Genomic DNA, 20,871 nt, shown 5'->3' with positions numbered 1-20,871 from the left:
AGGACAGTCAGATTGGTTGTATAAATAATCTTATGACAGGGTCTAAGGCAGCAACAGGGACCTTGTTTTTATTGATCTAGACTTCCCTTGGATTCCATCGACCACAAGCCGGATATTGAAGCATTGGTTTGAGAGTTGAGGGAGGAAAACAGGAGCACACAGTTCAGAGGGTGGTGAATCTGTGGGATTCTTTGCCACAGGCGGCTGTGGAGGCCACAAGTCAATGGATATTTTTAAGGCAGAGATAGATAGATTCTTGATCAGTGCGGGTGTCAGGGGTTATGGGGAGAAGGCAGAAGAATGGGGTTGGGAGGGAGAGATAGATCAGCCATGAATGAATGGTGGAGTAGACTTGATGATCGAAATAACTCTCTGGGTGAAAAAGCTTTTCCTCATGACTGAGATGAGAAACTTTTTCCACCCGGAGAGTTGTGAATCTGTGGAACTCTCTGCCACAGAGAAGGCAGTGGAGGCCGATTCACTGGATGTTTTCAAAGAGAGTGTTCTTAGGGCTAACGGAATCAAGGGATATGGGGAGAAGGTAGGAACGGGGTACTGATTGTGGATGATCAGCCATGATCATATTGAATGGTGGTGCTGGCTCGAAGGGCCGAATGGCCTCTACTCCTGCACCTGTTTTTGTTTGTATGATGGGCCGAATGATCTACAGTAATTCTGCTTCTATCACGTATGAAGATGGATGGCGGGCTAGGTCTAGAAGGGCCGAGTGGCCTGTTCCTGCTTCTATGTGCAGTGGGCAGCAAGGACCCCTCTTGCACCCCCTCGCCCCTAGTTCAGCAGGAGGTCACGGCCTTTAATGTTCCCCCTCCATCATCGGTTGTCGGGGGCCAAGATGGAGTTGTAGGAAGGGGGTGCGTTGAGGCTGGGTGGTTTGGGGGTACGGTCTGTCTGGGCCACCTGCAGGATTGTCCCCTCGTCCGTCTCCTCCTCCTCCTCCCGACCCTCCTCTTCCTCACTCAGCGGCAAGTTGAAGATCTGGGTCAGTCCGTGCAGTCCGGCCGCTCGGACAAAGGTGCGGAGCAGCAGCAACATCACAGCCAGGCCACTCAGCAGGAACACTGTAGGGGGGACAGAGGGGGACAGAGGGGGACGTTAGTCACACACTCACTGCAGGGGGGACAGAGGGGGCAGAAACATAGAAATTAGGTGCAGGAGTAGAGGCCATTCGGCCCTTCGAGCCTGCACCGCCATTCAATATGATCATGGCTGATCATCCAACTCAGTATCCCGTACCTGCCTTCTCTCCATGCCCCCTGATCCCCTTAGCCACAAGGGCAACATCTAACTCCTTCTTAAATATAGCCAATGAACTGGCCTCAACTACCCTCTGTGGCAGAGAGTTCCAGAGATTCACCACTCTCTGTGTGAAAAAAGTTCTTCTCATCCCGGTTTTAAAGGATTTCCCCCTTATCCTTAAGCTGTGACCCCTTGTCCTGGACTTCCCCAACATCGGGAGCAATCTTCCTGCATCTAGCCTGTCCAACCCCTTAAGAATTTTGTAAGTTTCTATAAGATCCCCTCTCAATCTCCTAAATTCTAGAGAGTATAAACCAAGTCCATCCAGTCTTTCTTCATAAGACAGTCCTGACATCCCAGGAATCAGTCTGGTGAACCGTCTCTGCACTCCCTCTATGGCAAAGGGGGGGACAGGGAGGTACAGGGAGGGTGACAGGGTGTTAAGGACAGCACAGGAACAGGCCCTTTGGCCCACAATGTCCGTGTTGTACATGATGTCATTAAACTGATCTCCCCCCCCCCACATCCACGCGCCCGTCTAAAAGCCTCTGAAACACCACGATTGCATCTTAAGGAATTCCTGCTGCCCCAACTTTAGCCGAGTCCCTGGAGCTGTTGTTTTATTAAATAGGGAGGAAACAGGCCCTTCGGCCCATCGAGCCCGTGCAGACCTGCGATCGCCCCTACAGACCCTGTACGTCTGTGTTGCCCCGGCAACCATTTGCGTGTTGGCCCAGAAGCAGATTTACTATCTCCACGCTCTTCAACATCTACCCCAGCAGCAACATCAACCCGTGGGCGGCCCGGATAGAGTGGATGTGGAGAGGATGTTTCCACTAGTTGGAGAGTCTAGGACTAGAGGGCACAGCCTCAGAATTAAAGGACGTTCCTTTAGGAAGGAGATGAGGAGGAATTTCTCCAGCCAGAGGGTGGTGAATCTGTGGAATTCTTTGCCACACAGACGGCTGTGGAGGCCACAAGTCAGTGGATATTTTTAAGGCAGAGATAGATAGATTCTTGATCAGTGCGGGTGTCAGGGGTTATGGGGAGAAGGCAGGAGAATGGGGTTGGGAGGGAGAGATAGATCAGCCGTGATAGAATGGGGGAGTGGACCCGATGATCGAAATAACTCTCTGGGTGAAAAAGCTTTTCCTCATGACTGAGTTGAGAAATGTTTTCCACCCAGAGAGTTGTGAATCTGTGGAATTCTCTGCCACAGAAGGCAGTGGAGGCCTAATTCTGCTCCTATCACTTATGACCTTAGTTACTTTTGTTACTTTAACTGTAATCTTTTTAACCTCCTCTCAGTGTCCATTCTCCAACTCCCAGAGTCCAAAGACCTCGTTGAAGACACTCGGACTATCTTTGATCAGCTTTACCTTGCACTAAACGTTATTCCCTTTATCCTGTATCTGTACACTGTGGGATGCTGGATTTGTAATCACGTGTAGACAATACACAATAGGTGCAGGAGTAGAGGCCATTCGGCCCTTTCGAGCCTGCACCATTCGCCATTCAATGTGATCATGGCTGATCATCCCCAATCAGTACCCCGTTCCTGCCTTCTCCCCATACCCCCTGACTCCGCTATCTTTAAGAGCCCGATCTAGCTCTCTCTTGAAAGTATCCAGAGAACCGGCCTCCACCGCCCTCTAGGGCAGAGAATTCCACAGACTCACCACTCTCTGTGAGAAAAAGTGTTTCCTCGTCTCCGTTCTAAATGGCTTACCCCTTATTCTTAAACTGTGTAGGTGGCCCCTGGTTCTGGACTCCCCCAACATCGGGAACATGTTTCCTGCCTCTAGCGTGTCCGAACCCTTAACAATCTTAAATGTTTCAATAAGATTCCCTCTCATCCTTCTAAACTCCAGAGTGTACAAGCCCACAGCCGCTCCATTCTCTCAGCATATGACAGTCCCGCCATCCCGGGAATTAACCTGGTGAACCTACGCTGGGCTCCCTCAATAGCAAGAATGTCCTTCCTCAAATTAGGGGACCATAGCTGCACACAATACTCCAGGTGTGGTCTCACTAGGGCCCTGTACAACTGCAGAAGGACCTCTTTGCTCCTGTACTCAACTCCTCTTGTTATAAAGGCCAACAGGCCAAAACTGCACACAATACTCCAGGTGTGGTCTCACTAGGGCCCTGTACAACTGCAGAAGAACCTCTTTGCTCCTGTACTCAACTCCTCTTGTTATGAAGGCCAACAAGCCAAAACTGCACACAATACTCCAGGTGTGGTCTCACCAGGGCCCTGTACAACTGCAGAAGGACCTCTTTGCTCCTATACTCAACTCCTCTTGTTATGAAGGCCAACAGGCCAAAACTGCACACAATACTCCAGGTGTGGTCTCACCAAGACCCTGTACAACCTGCAGAAGGACCTCTTTGCTCCTATACTGATCATGGCTACCCTCTTGTTATAAAGGCCACCAACACTCCATAGCCGCTTTCCTCAACTACCCTCTGTGCTGATTCACCACTCTCTGCAGTTCTTCTCATCTTTTTTAAAGGATTTCCCCTTTATCCTTAAGCTGTGACCCCTTGTCCTGGACTTCCCCCATCGGGAACAATCTTCCTGCATCTAGCCTGTCCCCTTAAGAATTTTGTAAGGACCTCTTTTGGAAGGACCTCTTTGCTCCTATATTCGATTCCTCTTGATATAAAGGCCAACATGCCATTCGCTTTCTTTACTGCCTACTGTACCTGCTTGCTTACTTTCATAGACTGATGAACAAGGACCCCCCTTTTCCCAACGATGCCATTTAGATAATAATCTGCCTTCCTGTTTTTGCTACCAAAGTGGATAACCTCACATTTATCCGCATTAAACTGCATCTGCCATGCTGGATTTGTAATCAGGTGTTGTCTTTCCGTTGTCTGGATTGGAGGCAACACTAAAGCTTGTTGCTGTGTCTCGGTTCATGAGGAGAGAACTGGGAAGTTGTGGTAAATCCCCAGGTATAACTGTGGCTGGTGGGAGCATCCTTACACGAGATGGACAGCTTGTAGAGTGGCCGGAGATGCTGACCGCTCTGCTCTCCGGGCACGAAGTCTCCAAGGCCCACGGTGGTGAGGGAGATGAAACAGAAGTAGAAGGCATCCAGGAAGGTCCAGTTGTACTCGATGGCGCTGAAGATGGCGGACGGGACGATGAAGAAGGTCAGGAGGACCACCAGCCCCATGATGAGCAGGTGGACCCTGGTCACCTGCCGCTTGCTGTAGCCCAGCCTCTGCTGGCACAGGTCGATGGGCCGAGTGGTGACGTATACCATCAGCCGCTGGACAAGCACGGTGAGAAACAGCATGGTCAGCGGGACGCCCACCAGCGCAAAGATGATGGAGAAAGCTTTGCCCCCATCGGACAATGGTGTGGTGTGGCCATACCCTGTGGACAACACAACACATGTGGTACAAATCAGTGGCTGTAGACAAAACTGCTGGAGAAACTCAGCGGGTGGGGCAGCATCTATGGAGCGAAGGAAATAGGTGACGTTTCGGGCCGAATAGAAACATAGACAACAGATGCTGCCTGTCCCGCTGAGTTACTCCAGCATTTTGTGTCTATCTTCAGTGTAGAAACATAGACAATAGGTGCAGGAGGAGGCCATTCGGCCCTTCGAGCCAGCACCGCCATTCGATATGATCATGGCTGATCATCCCCAATCAATAACCCGTCCCTGCCTTCTCCCCATATCCCTTGACTCCACTAGTCCCTAGAGCTCTATCTAACTCTCTCTTAAATCCATCTAGTGATTTGGCCTCCACTGCCCTCTGTGGCAGGGAATTCCACAAATTCATAACTCTCTGGGTGAAAAAGTTTGTTCTCACCTCAGTCTTAAATGGCCTCCCCTTTATTCTAAGACTGTGTGTGTGGCCCCTGGTTCTGGACTTGCCCAACATTGGGAACATCTTTCCTGCATCTAGCTTGTCCAGTCCTTTTATAATTTTATATATTTCTATAAGATACACCCCCTCATCCTTCTAAACTCCAGTGAATGACAGCACCAGGTCTCTCCCACAAGGCAGCACAAGGAGCCAACTACCACTCAACGGCCAAGAGTTCAGTTTAGTTTACGACCAACAGCAAACTTGGAGCAACTCAGCGGGTCAGGCAGCATCTCTGGGGGACAAGGACAGGTGACGTTTTGGGTCTCCCCTCCCTCTCTCCTCTATCTCCCTACCTCTCTCTCCCTCCCCCCTCTCTCTCTCCCCTCTCCCCTCTCTCTCTCCCCCCCCTCCCCCCCCTCCCCCCTTCTCTCCTCTCCCCTTCTCTCTCTCTCCCCCCCTTCTCTCTCCCCCTCCCCCTCTCTCTCTCTCTCCCTCCCCCTCACTCTCCTCTCCCCCACTCTCCCCTCTCCTCTTCTCTCCCCCCATCTCTCCTCTCCCCCCCTTCTTCTCTCTCCCCTCTCTCCCCCCCCTATTCTCTCTCACCCTCCCCCTCTCGCTTCTCTCTCTCCCCCTCTCCCCCTTCTCTCTCTCTCTCTCTCCCCTCTTCTCTCTCTCCCCCCTCTCCTCTCTCTCTCTCCTCCCCCTTCTCTCTCCCCCCCCATTTCTCCCCCTCTTCCCCCTTCTCCTCCCCTCTTCTCTCCTCTCCCCCCTCTTCTCTCTCCCCTCTCTCCTCTCCCCCCCTTCTCTCTCTCCCCATCTCTCCTCTCCCCCTTCTCTCTCTCCCCCCTCCCCCTTCTCTCTCTCTCCCCCCTCTCTTCCTCTCCCCCCTTCTCTCCCCCTCTCTCCCCCTTCCCCCTCCCCTCTCTCTCTCTCCCTCTCCCCCTCTCTCTCCCCTCTCTCTCCCCTCTCTCTCTCTCTCTCTCTCTCTCTCTCTCTCTCTCTCTCTCTCTCTCTCTCTCTCTCTCTCTCTCTCTCTCTCTCTCTCTCTCTCTCTCTCTCTCTCCCACCCCTCTCTCTCTCTCCCCCCCTCCCCCCCCCCCCCTCCCTGTGCCCACACATGTGCCCGCCTGCTGCTGTTTGCATCTGTCCACTCTGCAAGATGCCAACACCCTGTATCCGAGCATTCCCAGCCGGGTGGGCGGGAGGTTCCACTGATTCGCTGCCGGCTCCTGCAACAATGAGATTATCCCAACAGAACGAGTTGACCGAAAGCCTTGCCGTTATCTGATCGGACCGGTTTTGTGTGTCAAGGCAACCATTTGTCCTCGTTTCAGCAGTTATTCAACAAATAAATTATTCCAAGGAAACTAAACGTCAGCGTACAGTAGAGTTACTCCAGCACTTTGTGTCTTATCCCCAGTGTAAACCAGCACCTGCAGTTCCTTCCTGGACATTTGTTTCAGCTTGTTGCCAGGACGATGCATTAATCAGAAAGGACTCAACCATTCAGCCGAACAACACAGACTTGTCCCTCACCTGTTGTGTTCATGTATTATCCTGCTCTGCTTTTGGGAATTAAATCCATCACTCTTACAAACAACAGCTAACAAACCTCAAGCTCTCCCAGTTCCACATTACTTCAACATTTGCATATATTACTCATTGCAAAAACATGCAGAGAGACTTCTCAAAACTCGTTGTAACAATAGAACCTTGAAAATACATCAACCTTTTAACACCATAGTTATATATTTAACATAGTTTAAAATTGTATCGAGCCATTTCCAAATCTAATGTTCCACGTCTGATTTTCTTTCCTGATTGTTAGAGGGGCCATAAAACATTTGACAAAGGAAAGTTTAAAAAAAAAATGTTGGGTTGGAGGGGAGAGAATTAATTTGGTGGGAAAAAAATTGAATAAACTTTTCATCCAATTTAATTTCTCCCCAAAATTAATAGAAAGTTATTATAGGAAAATAACTTTTGTTTTCTTGGACTTGAGGGAAAACTTTGGGGGTAATATACTTAACTTTGGGGAAACATTTCACTTTGGCAGAAAACGTACTTAGTTTCGAGGGGAAACATTTCTTAACTCTGAGAGGAAAGTTATTAACTTTGGAGGAAAACTTCTAAACTTTGAGGGGAAACTTCTAAACTTTGAGGGGAAACTTCCTAAACTTTAAACTTCGAGGGGAAACTTCTAAACTTTGAGGAACAACTTCTAAACTTCGAGGGGAAACTTCTAAACTTTGAGGAACAACTTCCTAAACTTTGAGGAACAAGTTCCTAAACTTTGAGGGGAAACGTCCTAAACTTTGAGGGGAAACTTCCTAAACTTTGAGGAACAACTTCTAAACTTTGAGGGGAAACTTCCTAAACTTTGAGGGGAAACTTCTAAACTTTGAGGAACAACTTCTAAACTTTGAGGAACAACTTCTAAACTTTGAGGGGAAACTTCCTAAACTTTGAGGAACAACTTCTAAACTTTGAGGGGAAACTTCTAAACTTTGAGGGGAACTTCCTAAACTTTGAGGGGAAACGTCCTAACTTTGAGGGGAAACTTCTAAAGTTTGAGGAACAACTTCTAAACTTTGAGGGGAAACGTCCTAAACTTTGAGAGACAACTTTCTAAACTTTGAGGGGAAACTTCTAAACTTTGAGGGGAAACTTCCTAAACTTTGAGGAACAACTTCCTAAACTTTGAGGGGAAACTTCCTAAACTTTGAGGGGAAACTTCTAAACTTTGAGGAACAACTTCTAAACTTTGAGGAACAACTTCTAAACTTTGAGGGGAAATTTCTAAACTTTGAGGGACAACTTCTAAACTTTGAGGGGAAACTTCTAAACTTTGAGGGGAAACGTCCTAAACTTTGAGGGAAAACTTCCTAAACCTTGAGGAACAACTTTCTAAACTTTGAGGAACATCTTCTAAACTTTGAGGGGAAACTTCTAAACTTTGTGGAAGTTTTATTCAAAGCAGCACAGAGTATAAAGCTGACACTCACCGACTGTGGTGACTAAAGTGCTGGCGAAGAAGAATGAGGAGGCAAAGTCCCAGTTTGTGTGTTGGCTGGCGTTGCTGAGGACCGAGACGCCGTAGCCATCGGCTCTCAGCACCCGGGAGAGGAAGTGTTCCAGCTCGGCTTCGCTCAGGCAGCTGCTGCCGTTCAGCAGGCGGCTCTTGAGGACCCGCAGCTCCAGGTGGAGCCGGCGCTCATGAGGCCGCTCCACCAGCGACACGGTGAGCGCCCCCAGCAACAGGTAGCACAGGTAGAAGAGGGCGAGGAAGACCAGCGGCTGCGAGGGGCAGCGGCTCTCCGCCATCGGCCCGGACCGGACCGGGTACTCGCTCACCTGGGACACACCTGGTCCCGGCTCCGCTACCGACTCGCCCGCTCCCAGCCCGGTGCCGGCAAGAACTGGGCAGGTGAGGCAGGGACCCGGCAGGTGAGACAGGGGCCGGCCAGGTGAGACAGGGACTCGGCCAGGTGAGACAGGGACTCGGCAGGTGAGACAGGGGCCGGGCAGGTGAGGCAGGGGCCGGCAGGTGAGACAGGGGCCCGGCAGGTGAGACAGGGACTCGGCAGGTGAGGCAGGGACCCGGCAGGTGAGACAGGGACTCGGCAGGTGAGGCAGGGACCGGACAGGTGAGACAGGGACACGGCAGGTGAAGCAAGGACCCGGCAGGTGAGACAGGGGCCCGGCAGGTGAGACAGGGGCCGGCCAGGTGAGGCAGGACCCGGCAGGTGAGACAGGGACACGGCAGGTGCCGGACAGGTGAGGCAAGGACTGCCGCCCTCTCCAGCAGTCGATGCACTCGCCTCCTCCCACTCTCTCCTCCCTCCCTCCCTCTAACCAACATTCTCTCCTCCCCTCCCCGACTCCCACAGCCTTTGACGCGCTTCCTCATCAAGAACCACCTTTTACCTCGGGGCAGGACAGGTAAATGAAGAATCAGAGGACACGGGTTTTAAGCTGAGAGGTTAAACATTTAATAGGAACCTGAGGGGGCAACATAAGTTGGTGAGTGTATGGAACAAGCTGCCCGAGGAGGTAGTTGAGGCTGGGGCCCGTCACAACATTTCTAAGACACTTGGACAGGAAGGGTTTAGAGGGACGTGGGACTGGCTGAGAACGGGCATATTGGTCGGCATAGATCAGTTGGGCCGAAGGGCCGTTTCCGTGCTGTCTGACTAAGAACCCTCAGCAGAAACTAGGAACTGCAGATGCTGATTAATACACAAAAGGACACGAAGTGCTGGAGTAACTCAGCGGGCCAGGCAGCATCTGTCACCTATCCATGCTCTCCACAGATGCTGCCGGACCCGCTGAGTTACTCCAGCATTTTGTGTCTATCATAGAAAATAGGTGCAGGAGGAGGCCATTCGGCCCTTCGAGCCAGCACCGCCATTCATTGCGATCATGGCTGATCGTCCCCAATCAATAATCGATAAGGGAATCATGTTAAGGGCCACACAGTTTAAGAATAAGGGGTAAGCCATTTAGAACGGAGACGAGGAAACACTTTTTCTCACAGAGAGTGGTGAGTCTGTGGAATTCTCTGCCTGGTGGAGGCAGGTTCTCTGGAGAGAATTCTTTCAAGAGAGAGCTAGATAGGGCTCTTAAAGATAGCGAGAGAGAGTCAGGGGATATGGGGAGAAGGCAGGAATGGGGATGATCAGCCATGGTCACATTGAATGGCGGTGCTGGCTCGAAGGGCCAAATGGCCTCTACTCCTGCACCTGTTGTCTATAGTGCAGTGTAAAGCCAGCCAGCCTCTCTGTCTCACCTGGACAGACTCCTCCCAGGTACGAAGCGAGCCATCTCACAGCCCTCCCTAAACACACGGGCTTGTTCCGACGTGTACAGAACCTCCCCGACCAATTATTTACAGGTTCTGCCAGTTTATTCAGCCTGGGTTAAGGACCGCACCTAAAGATGATTTATTAAATCGGCCGGGACAATCTAGGACGCACCCAGCAATGGCATTCCTCGCCAGCAGTAAACATTGCACCTCACCTACAGTGGAGCGAGGCTTTCCCCGACACACACACACACACACACACACAATGCTGGAGTAACTCAGCGGGACAGGCAGTATCTCTGGAGAGAAGGAATGGGTGATGTTTCGGGTCGAGACCCTTCTGCAGACGGAGCCTGGTCTCTACCGCGGTACCTCCCTGTTATTTAAGGCCATTGTAATTACTGGGACATATAGATTTAGGGGCGGCACGGTGGTGCAGCGCCATAGACCCGGGTTCGATCCCGACTACGGGCCGCTGTCTGTACGGAGTTTGCACGTTCTCCCCGTGACCGCGTGGGGTTTCTCCGGGTGCTCCGGTTTCCCCCACACTCCAAAGTCGTACAGGTTTTGTAGATTTTCAAGTGAGAGTTAGATTTGGCTCTTAGGGCTAAATTAATCAAGGGATATGGGGAGAAGGCAGGAACGGGGAACTGATTGTGGATGATCAGCCATGATCACATTGAATGGCAATGCTGGCTCGAAGGGCCGAATGGCCTACTCCTGCACCTATTTTTTTTTTAAATGTTTCTAAATGTAAATTGCCCCCTGTGTGTGTCCGATACACTCTTAGAATAAAGGGGGGGTCATTTAAGACTGAGGTGAGAAAAAACTTTTCTCACAGAGAGTTGTGTGAATTTGTGGAATTCCCTGCCACAGAGGGCACAGTGGAGGCCAAGTCACTGGATGGATTTAAGAGAGAGTTAGATAGTTCTAGGGGCTAGTGGAGTCAAGGGATATGGGGAGAAGGCAGGAACGGGGAACTGATTGGGGATGATCAGCCATGATCACATTGAATGGCGGTACTGGCTCGAAGGGCCGAATGGCCTCCTCCTGCACCTATTTTTAATGTTTCTATGATACTGTGCGGGGATCGCTGGTCTGGGCGGACTCGACGGGCCGAAGGGCCTGTTTCCGCGCTGTATCTCTAAACTAGACGAAAAAGGTAGGGTATGTGTGTGCAGGAGTAGAGGCCATTCGGCCCTTCCAGCCAGCACCGCCATTCAATGTGATCATGGCTGATCATCCACAATCAGTACCCCGTTCCTGCCTTCTCCCCATATCCCTGACTCCGCTATCTTTAAGAGCCCTACCTAGCTCTCTCGTGAAAGCATCCAGAGAACCGGCCTCCACCGCCCTCTGAGGCAGAGAATTCCACAGACTCACAACTCTCTGTGAGAAAAAGTGTTTCCTCGTCTCCGTTCTAAATGGCTTACCCCTTATTCTTAAACTGTGTGTGTGTGTGGCCCCTGGTTCTGGACTCCCCCAACATCGGGAACATGTTTCCTGCCTCTAGTGTGTCCAAACCCTTAACAATCTTAGCCGACCATAAAAATGCTGGAGGCAAGCCCCTCCCCCCCCCTCACACCCCCTCGTTGCCAGAGGACATAGGATTTGAGATGATTGTCAAAGGATTACTAAAGGATTTAGACAATATCATCTTCAATATTGAGTTGGAAAGGCCGCACAAGAACATACGGTTTATTGGAAGTTCGATCAGACACAATTGAATGGTGGAATAGATTCGATGGGCCGAATGGCCTAATTCTTCTGGAGAAACTCAGCGGGTGCAGCAGCATCTATGGAGCGAAGGAAATAGGCAACGTTTCGGGCCGAAACCCTTCTTCATCTGGCAATTCTGCAGAATCTGCATAATTCTGCTGCTGTGGCTTGTAGGACCGAGATGAGGAAAACATTTTTCACACACACACACACACAGAGTGGTGAATCTGTGGAATTCTCTGCCACAGAAGGTAGTTGAGGCCACACAGTTCATTGGCTATATTTAAGAGGGAGTTAGATGTGGCTAAAGGGATCAGGGGGTATGGAGAGAAGGCAGGTATGGGATACTGAGTTGGATGATCAGCCATGATCATATTGAATGGTGAATGGTGCAGGCTCGAAGTGCCGAATGGCCTCTACTCCTGCACCTATTGTCTATGTTTCTATGTGGTGTGACCAAGTTTAGGTTCACCACCAGAGGCTCCCCACATGAGGGACTGGCCTACTCTTGAGTTCCCTGGCTTCACCATTTGCCTGACCTTCTGCTGGTTGACCCATAGATCGCACTTGACCGGTCACTACAGATATCATATCAACAACCTAGAGGGCTTAGGGTAGGGAGGGGAGGGTTGTGAATGGTGAATTGCCGATGGCCTCTACTCCTGCACCTATTGTCTGTTTCTAGTAGTGTGTTGAGGTCTAGGTTACCTTGATTGGATGGTGGGGTAGACTCGCTGGGCCGAATGGCCTGACTCTGCTGGTTTATTGGACCTTGCGGCTACAAACAACGCCAGCATCTTCCTGGTGGGAGCAGTTGTGTTTGCCGATGGCTGAGTGTTGGCAGCGCAGGATGGAGGTCTCGTTACCGATGCACCGTACATCGTCCAGGAGGATGGGCAGGGATTTGCCGGGACCCAGCTCGGAGCGGCGAGTGGCCCGTATCGCCACCCGGTAGCCAAGTTGCCGGCACACCACCGTGGCGGCTCTGTAGTCCCAGGAATCATCACAAACCGTTCCCCAAATCCCCCCCAGGTAAATCTCCACCCTGCCCCCAGCCCGCCCCACCCCCGCCAGGCGAACCGACCCCTCCCGCAACCTCCCCCGGACCCCCGTCCAGCCGGGCTTGCCCTTCTTCTTCCCCCCACCGTCGCGTGACCCCGAGTCTGACCCTAGGCTCGGGGCTGAGGTCAGAGGTCGGGGGGCGGGGGTGGTGAGGGGGGCGGGGGTCAGAGGCCGGGGGGCAGAGGTGGTGAGGGGTGGTCTCACCCCCAGGGGTGTGTGTCAGGGGTCGGGCCGAGGTCGGTCTCGGGGTGGAGGCTGCGGAATCGTCGATGAGCTCTGTGGAGACAAAGCAACAGGGACCTGGGTCAGTAACTGTGGCCCCCACCCCTCTCTGCCCCCCTTCCCCTCCCCCCGCCCCCCCCCCATCTCTGCCACCACTGTCCCCCCGTATAGCACCGTATAGCTCTGTCCCCCCGTATAGCACTGTATAGCACCGTATAGCACTGTATAGCACTGTATAGCACCGTATAGCACCGTATAGCACCGTATAGGCCGTATAGCGCCGTATAGAGCCCTAGTGAGACCCATAGCACCGTATATTGTGTGCGTTTCGTGCCGTATTTGAGGAAGGACAGCTTGCGTATTGAGGGAGCCCGTGCCGTAGGTTCACCAGGTTAATTCCCGGATGGTGCCGTGTAGCACCGCTGAGCACCGTATCGTGCCGGCTGGGCACCGTATACACTGTATAGAGTTATAGACTGATAGAGCACTGGATCACCGTATAACACCGTAAGACCCGTATAGCACTGTATAGCACCGCTAGAGCAGTATAGCACCGTATCCCGTATGTTGGGGGAGTCCCGTAACCAGGGGCCACACACACCGTTTTCGTGCCGTATAGGACTGTAAGCCCGTTAGAACCGGAGACGAGGAAACCACTTTATAGCACTGAGAGTATGAGTCTGTGGAATTCTCTGTACTGTAGCACTGTATAGCGGTGTATAGTGCCGTCTCTGGCCGTATAGCACCGTATAGCTAGTATCGCGGCTCTTAAAGCACCGGAGTCAGGGTATCGCGCCGTAAGGCACCGTATAGCACCGTATATGCACCGCCATGATCATATTGAATGGCCGTGCTGGCTCGTAAGGGCCGAATCGGCCTCTACTCCTGCACCGTATCGTCTATGTATAGCACCGTATTTTGCCGTTTTATGACCGTCGGCAGACCAATAGCGCCCCCACCGTATGAACCGTTCTATCGTACCGTATCGTGCCGTATAGCACCGTATCGTGCCGTATAGCACCGTATAGCACCGTATAGCACCGTATAGCACCGTATAGCGCCGTATCGTGCCGTATAGCACCGTATAGCACCGTATCGTGCCGTATAGCACCGTATCGTGCCGTAGCACCGTATAGCACCGTATACAGCACCGTATAGCACCGTATAGTGCCGTATAGCACCGTATAGCGCCGTATAGCACCGTATAGCACCGTATAGCACCGTATAGCGCCGTATAGCACCGTATCGTGCCGTATAGCACCGTATAGCACCGTATCGCACCGTATAGCGCCGTATAGCACCGTATAGCACCATATAGCGCCGTATAGCACCGTATAGCACCGTATAGCCCCGTATAGCACCGTATGCCGTATAGCACCGTATAGCCCCGTACAGCACCGTATAGCACCGTATAGCCCCGTATAGCACCGTATAGCACCGTATAGCACCGTATAGCACCGTATCGTGCCGTATAGCACCGTATAGCACCGTATAGCACCGTATCGTGCCGTATAGTGCCGTATAGCACCGTATAGCACCGTATAGCCCCGTACAGCACCGTACAGCACCGTATATCACCGTATAGCACCGTATAGCCCCGTATAGCCCCGTATAGCACCGTATCGTGCCGTATCGCGCCGGGTGTCCGAGACAAAGACGCACTCACTTTCCTTGGGTCGGAACCGCAGCAGTTTCCCCCGCACGGTGACGGGCGTCGGCTTCACCCGGCACTTCCCTGGTGGCGCTCGGCTTGGCGAGAGAGAGAGAGAGAGAGAGATCGGTCAACAGTTAACAACAGAGGCGAACTCTGAAGGAATCACGGGGAAGGATTAGCTTTAATCCCGGACGGAACTGCAGATGCTAGTTTACACATCTCCGGCTTCAGTTCAGATTTATTTGCCATAGGTAGATTAACAAGGTCAACGGTACAATGAACTGTGTTTGACAAGACAACGGGTCACCTCAGCAATGATATTACACGGATAAAAATAATGTTAGAAAAAGATAAGATAAAAGTGACATTGGTCGGTAAAAGACAATAATAAATAAAATAATCAACATCTATGATGTGTTTATTTGGGGCTGGATGGCGAGGTGTTTGCCCATCGAGGTTGGCTGCAGAGGGTTTGCAGGGGAATGGCTCTCCAAAGCCTTGAGTGCACTGGGCATCAATGGAGTGGTGAGGAGAAGGGCCTCGAGATGGCTCTGGATCAGGAGAGGATGTCCATGGGGAGGAGAAAATGCCACCTGAACACAAGTCGTGGTCTGATCAACCACGCTGGGTCGCCTGGGTGAGGGTGGCTGATGTTGAAAATTGTCCCTGGTGGGTGTAGGATAGTGTTAGTGTGCGGGGATCGCTGGTCAGTGCGGACTCGATGGGCCGAAGGGCCTGTTTCCGCACTGTATCTCTAAACTAACCTGCACTGAAGATAAGACACAAAATGCTGGATTCCCACCCTTCCATCCAGAGATACTGCCCGTCCTGCTGAGTTACTCCAGCATTTTGCGTCTGTCTATTTAGTTTTAGTTGAGTTTGGAGATACAGCGCAGAAACAGGCCCTTCGGCCCCACCAGGTCCGTGCTGTCCAGCGATCCCCGCACACTAACACTACCCTACACACACACACACACGGGACAATTTACATTTACACCAAGCCAATTAACCTACAAACCTGCACGTCTTTGGAGTGTGGGAGGAAAGCGAAGATCTCGGAGAAAACCCACACAGGTCATGGGGAGAACGTGCAAACTCCGTACAGACAGCGCCCGTAGTCAGGATCGAACCCGGGTCTGTGGCGCTGTGAGGCAGCAGCTCTACCCGCTGCGCCCGAGGTTGGCAAGAAGTATGGTAAATCCTGGCAGTAACATTCCCATAGAGACAGTGACTTGGATCACATGGGGTTAGGCCATTCGGCCCACTATTGAGATATACTGTTCAATGTTCCATGTTCCATGCCATAGAGGGAGTGCAGAGAAGGTTCACCAGACTGATTCCTGGGATGGCAGGACTGTCTTATGAAGAAAGACTGGATAGACTTGGTTTATACTCTCTAGAATTTAGAAGATTGAGGGGGGATCTTATAGAAACTTACAAAATTTCTTAAGGGTTGGACAGGCTAGATGCAGGAAGATTTGTTCCCGATGTTGGGGAAGTCCAGGACAAGGGGTCACAGCTTAAGGATAAGGGGGAAATCCTTTAAAACCGAGATGAGAAGAACTTTTTTCACACAGAGAGTGGTGAATCTCTGGAACTCTCTGCCGCAGCGGGTAGTTGAGGCCACAGTTCATTGGCTATATTTAAGAGGGAGTTAGATGTGGCCCTTGTGGCTAAGGGGATCAGGGGGTATGGAGAGAAGGCAGGTACGGGATACTGAGTTGGATAATCAGCCATGATCATATTGAATGGCGAATGGTGCAGGCTCGAAGGGCCGAATGGCCTCTACTCCTGCACCTATTGTCTATGTTTCTATGTAAAGTCGCAATTGCACAGACTGCCAGCAGAGGGTGGCAACGAGCCTTTGCTTGTCTGGGACTTGGGTTAAATTTCTCTCCTACCCCTTCCCCCCCCCCCCAACAAACCTGCCCCCCCACACAATAAACCTGCCCCCCCCACAATAAACCTGCCCCCCCCTCAATAACCCCTCCCCCCCCCCAATAAACCTGCCCCCCCCTCAATAAACCTGCCCCCCCACAATAAACCTGCCCCCCCCTCAATAAACCTGCCCCCCCACAATAAACCTGCCCCTTCCCTCAATAAACCTGCCCCCCCCCCCCACAATAAACCCCCCCCTTCCCTCAATAAACCTGCCCCCCCCCACAATAAACTGCCACCCCCCCACAATAAACCTGCCCCCCCCACAATAAACCTGCCCCCCCCCACAATTAACCTGCCCCCCCCCATAAACCTGCCCCCCCCACAATAAACCTGCCCCCCCCACAATAAACCTCCCCCCCACCTGCCCATCAATAACCTGCCCCCCCCACAATAAACCTGCCCCCCCCCTCAATAAACCTGCCCCCCCACAATAAACCTGCCCCCCCCTCAATAAACCTGCCCCCCCCACAATAAACCTGCCCCCCCCACAATAAACCTGCCCCCCCCACATAAACCTGCCCCTTCCCTCAATAAACCTGCCCCCCCCACAATAAACCTGCCCCCCCCACAATAAACCTGCCCCCCCCACAATAACCTGCCCCCCCCACAATAAACCTGCCCCCCCCACAATAAACCTGCCCCCCCCACAATAAACCTGCCCCCCCCACAATAAAAGCCAGCCCCCCCCCACAATAAACCTGCCCCCCACAATAAACCGGCCCCCCCGCACAATAAACCAGCCCCCCCCACAATAAAACTGCCCCCCCCCACAATAAACCCCCCCCCCCCCCCACAATAAACCAGCCCCCCCACAATAAAACTGCCCCCCCCCACAATAAACCTGCCCCCCCCACAATAAAGCTGCCCCCCCCCCCACAATAAACCTGCCCCCCCCCCACAATAAAAAACCCCCCCCCCACAATAAACCTGCCCCCCCCACAATAAACCTGCCCCCCCCACAATAAACCTGCCCCCCCACAATAAACCTGCCCCCCCACAATAAATCTGCCCCCCTGCCCCCCCACAATAAACCTGCCCCCACCAATAAACCTGCCCCCCCCACAATAAACCCCCCCCCCCACACCACAATAAAACTGCCCCCCCCACAATAACCTGCCCCCCCCACAATAAACCTGCCCCCCCACAATAAACCTGCCCCCCCCACAATAAACCTGCCCCCCCCCACAATAAACCTAAAACCCCCCCCCCCCACCTGCTCCCCGATCAATAGCAGCCGAGGCCAATGCATGACCAGTTAAAAGGGGCAAAGTGGTGGAGTAACTCAGCGGGACAGGCAGTGTCTCTGGAGAGAAGGAATGGCTGGGTGACGTTTTGGGTCGAGACATTATTCCGATATTCCAATGTGGGAATGTTTGTGCTTACCGGGACGGGTCGACTAGTTTGTACACGGTTCCTGCCGGAGCAAACGCACTTGGATTCCCAGTGGACATGAAGTAAAGTTCACCTGAGGAGGAGCAGAAACATCTACATGGCCCTGCTTTGCAAACCGATATCCCACCCACAGAGTGTTCAACCAGGGAGAGTGGTGCAGTCATGAGAGATAGGAGCAGAATGAGGCCATTCGGCCCATCAAGTCCACTCTGCCATTCAATTATGGCCCGTCTATACCCCTCTCCTAACCCCACCCCCCTGCCTTCTCCTCACAACCCCTGACACTCAAACTAATCAATAATCTATCTATCTCTGCTGTAAAAATATCCATTGACTTGTGGCCTCCACAGATTCACCACCCTCTGACTAAAGAGATTCCTCCTCATCTCCTTCCTAAAAGAATGTCCTTTAATTCTGAGACTGTGCCCTCTAGTCCTAGACTCTCCCACTAGTGGAAACATCCTCTCCACATCCACTCTATCCAGGCCTTTCACTATTCGGTGAGTTGCAATGAGGTCCCCGCTCATCCTTCTAAACTCCAGCGAGTACAGGCCCAGTGCCGACAAACGCTCATCGTATGTTAACCCACTCATCCCTGGGATCGTTCTGGTAAACCCTAGAGAGTTGTACGTCACAGAAACAGGCCATTCGGCCCATCGTGTCTATTCTGACAATCACACCCATCTATGCTAACCCCCACAGGAATGGAGTGGGTGGGAGGGCGGAGAGGGGAAGAGGTGGATGGAGTGAGGGGGGGGGTAGGGGGAGAGAGGAGGGGGGAGATGGGGGGGGGGGAGGGGATGTGGGAGAGGGGGAGGGAATGAGAGGGGAGAGGGGAGAGGGAATGAGGGGGGGGGGGGAGGAGGGGAGAGAGGGAGGGGGGGAGGGGAGAGGGAATGAGGGGAGAGGGAGAGGGAATGAGGGGGCTGGGAGGAGGGGAGAGAGGGAGGGGATGAGGGGAGAGGGAATGAGGGGAGAGGGAGAGGGAATGAGGGGGCTGGGAGGAGGGGGAGAGAGGGAGGGAATGAGGGGAGAGGGAGAGGGAATGAGGGGACTGGAGGAGGGGGAGAGAGGGAGGGGATGAGGAGAGAGGGAGAGGGAATGAGGGAGAGGGAGAGGGAATGAGGGGACTGGGAGGAGGGGGAGAGAGGGAGGGGATGGAGAGAGAGGGAGAGGGAATGAGGGGGCTGGGAGGAGGGGGGAGAGAGGGAGGGGATGAGGGAGAGGGAGAGGGAATGAGGGGGCTGGGAGGGGAGGAGGGAGGGGAGAGGGAGGGGATGAGGAGAGAGGGAGAGGGAATGAGGGGGCTGGGAGGAGGGGGGAGAGAGGGAGGGGATGAGGGGAGAGGGAGAGGGAATGAGGGGGCTGGGAGGAGGGGAGAGAGGGAGGGGATGAGGAGAGAGGGCAATGCTACTGGGGGGGGGACAAAAGTTACCTGCCTCGTCTTCAGCGAAGGAGATGATGTACTGATAATAGTTGTTGATGATCTTGGGGAAGTTACACTCCTGTTTGCTGCCCATGCAGACCTCGTTGTAGTGCCACTTCCCCGTCGATGGGCCCTCCCTCAGTGCCATCAAACGCCTGAAACGTGGAGGAGAATCAGAGAAACTCTAGCGGGGCCCCCTCCTCACACGACCCAACGTTGCCCCATTCACCACGTCCGCCTTCATCCACCTGATCTCCCACTGGCCCAGCACTTCCCAACTCCCCCTCACATTCCCACACTGACCTTTCTGTCCTTAAGGGGTTGGACAGGCTAGATGCAGGAAGATCGTTCCCGATGTTGGGGAAGTCCAGAACAAGGGTCCACACAGTTTAAGGATAAGCGGGAAATCTTTTAGGACCGAGATGAGGAAAACATTTTTTTTTCACACAGAGAGTGGTGAATCTGTGGAACTCTCTGCCACAGAAGGTAGTTGAGGCCACACAGTTCATTGGCTATATTTAAGAGGGAGTTAGATGTGGCCCTTGTGGCTAAAGGGATCAGGGGGTATGGAGAGAAGGCAGGTACAGGATACTGAGTTGGATGATCAGCCATGATCATATTGAATGGCGAATGGTGCAGGCTCGAAGGGCCGAATGGCCTCTACTCCTGCACCTAATTTCTATGTTTCTATCTAGAGATACAGGGAACTGCAGATGCAGGAAGTGCTGTAGTATATCAGTGGGCAGACAGCATCGAATTTAGAGATAGATTCAACATGCTGGAGTGAAGGAATGGGCGACGTTTCGGGTCGAGACTCTTCTTCAGACTCGACCCGAAATGTCGCCCATTCCTTCTCTCCAGAGATGCTGCCTGACCCGCTGAGTTACTCCAGCATTTTGTGTCTACCTTCGATTTAAACCTGCATCTGCAGTTCTTTCTTACACAAGGCAGGTGCTGATTTAGATCAAAGATCTTTGGTTTTACACAGAGTGGTGAATCTGTGGAATTCTCTGCCACAGAAGGTAGTTGAGGCCACACAGTTCATTGGCTATATTTAAGAGGGAGTTAGATGTGGCCCTTGTGGCTAAAGGGATCAGGGGGTATGGAGAGAAGGCAGGGATGGGATACTGAGTTGGATGATCAGCCATGATCATATTGAATGGCGAATGGTGCAGGCTCGAAGGGCCGAATGGCCTACTCCTGCACCTAATGTCTATGTTTCTATGTCCAGGGCCTGCTCCATTGTCCAGTGCAAATTGGAGGAGCAACACCTCATATTTTGCTTGGGGCAGTTTACACCCCAGCAGTATGAACATTGACTTCTCTAACTTCAGATAGCCCCTTGCTTTCCCTCTCTCTCCATCCCCTCCCCTTCCCCCTTCCCCCACTTACAGCCTCCGACTACATTCCATCTTTGTCCCCAGAGAAAAGGAATGGGTGACGTTTCGGGTCCGAAGCATTCGACAGCCGATCATCAGATGGTAGGATCTTGACACCAAATGTCACCCATTCCTTCTCTCCAGAGATGCTGCCTGTCCCGCTGAGTTACTCTGTGTGTCT

At 52.5% G+C, this 20,871-nt stretch overlaps 2 protein-coding genes across 2 annotated transcripts in view; both read right to left on the bottom strand.

The window, feature by feature from the left end:
• Positions 1-642: 642 nt before the first annotated feature.
• kcnk6 (potassium channel, subfamily K, member 6) lies at positions 643-8,832 on the bottom strand. The gene is made up of 3 exons (XM_055663584.1): positions 8,097-8,832; positions 4,253-4,648; positions 643-1,079 (listed from the first exon to the last, which is right to left on the bottom strand). The coding sequence occupies exons 1-3, from the start codon at positions 8,413-8,415 to the stop codon at positions 832-834; spliced, it is 963 nt and encodes a 320-aa protein (XP_055519559.1). The 5' UTR covers positions 8,416-8,832; the 3' UTR covers positions 643-831.
• Positions 8,833-12,468: 3,636 nt separating this feature from the next.
• Positions 12,469-20,871, bottom strand: part of LOC129714101 (HHIP-like protein 1) — an 18,813-nt gene continuing 10,410 nt past the window's right edge. Inside the window, exons 6-9 of the mRNA XM_055663569.1 lie at positions 19,321-19,466; positions 17,877-17,958; positions 14,565-14,647; positions 12,469-12,952 (exon numbers count right to left, since the gene is read on the bottom strand). Coding sequence (XP_055519544.1) covers positions 12,618-12,952; positions 14,565-14,647; positions 17,877-17,958; positions 19,321-19,466 — 646 coding nt within the window. The 3' untranslated portion in view covers positions 12,469-12,617. The remainder of the gene's footprint in view (positions 12,953-14,564; positions 14,648-17,876; positions 17,959-19,320; positions 19,467-20,871) is intronic.

The sequence above is a fragment of the Leucoraja erinacea genome, chromosome 38 (assembly GCF_028641065.1).
Source record: "Leucoraja erinacea ecotype New England chromosome 38, Leri_hhj_1, whole genome shotgun sequence".
Taxonomy (NCBI): Eukaryota; Metazoa; Chordata; class Chondrichthyes; order Rajiformes; family Rajidae; genus Leucoraja; species Leucoraja erinaceus.
The sequence above is the reverse complement of the archived record's forward strand: the minus strand, read 5'-3'. Positions and strand labels throughout refer to the sequence as shown.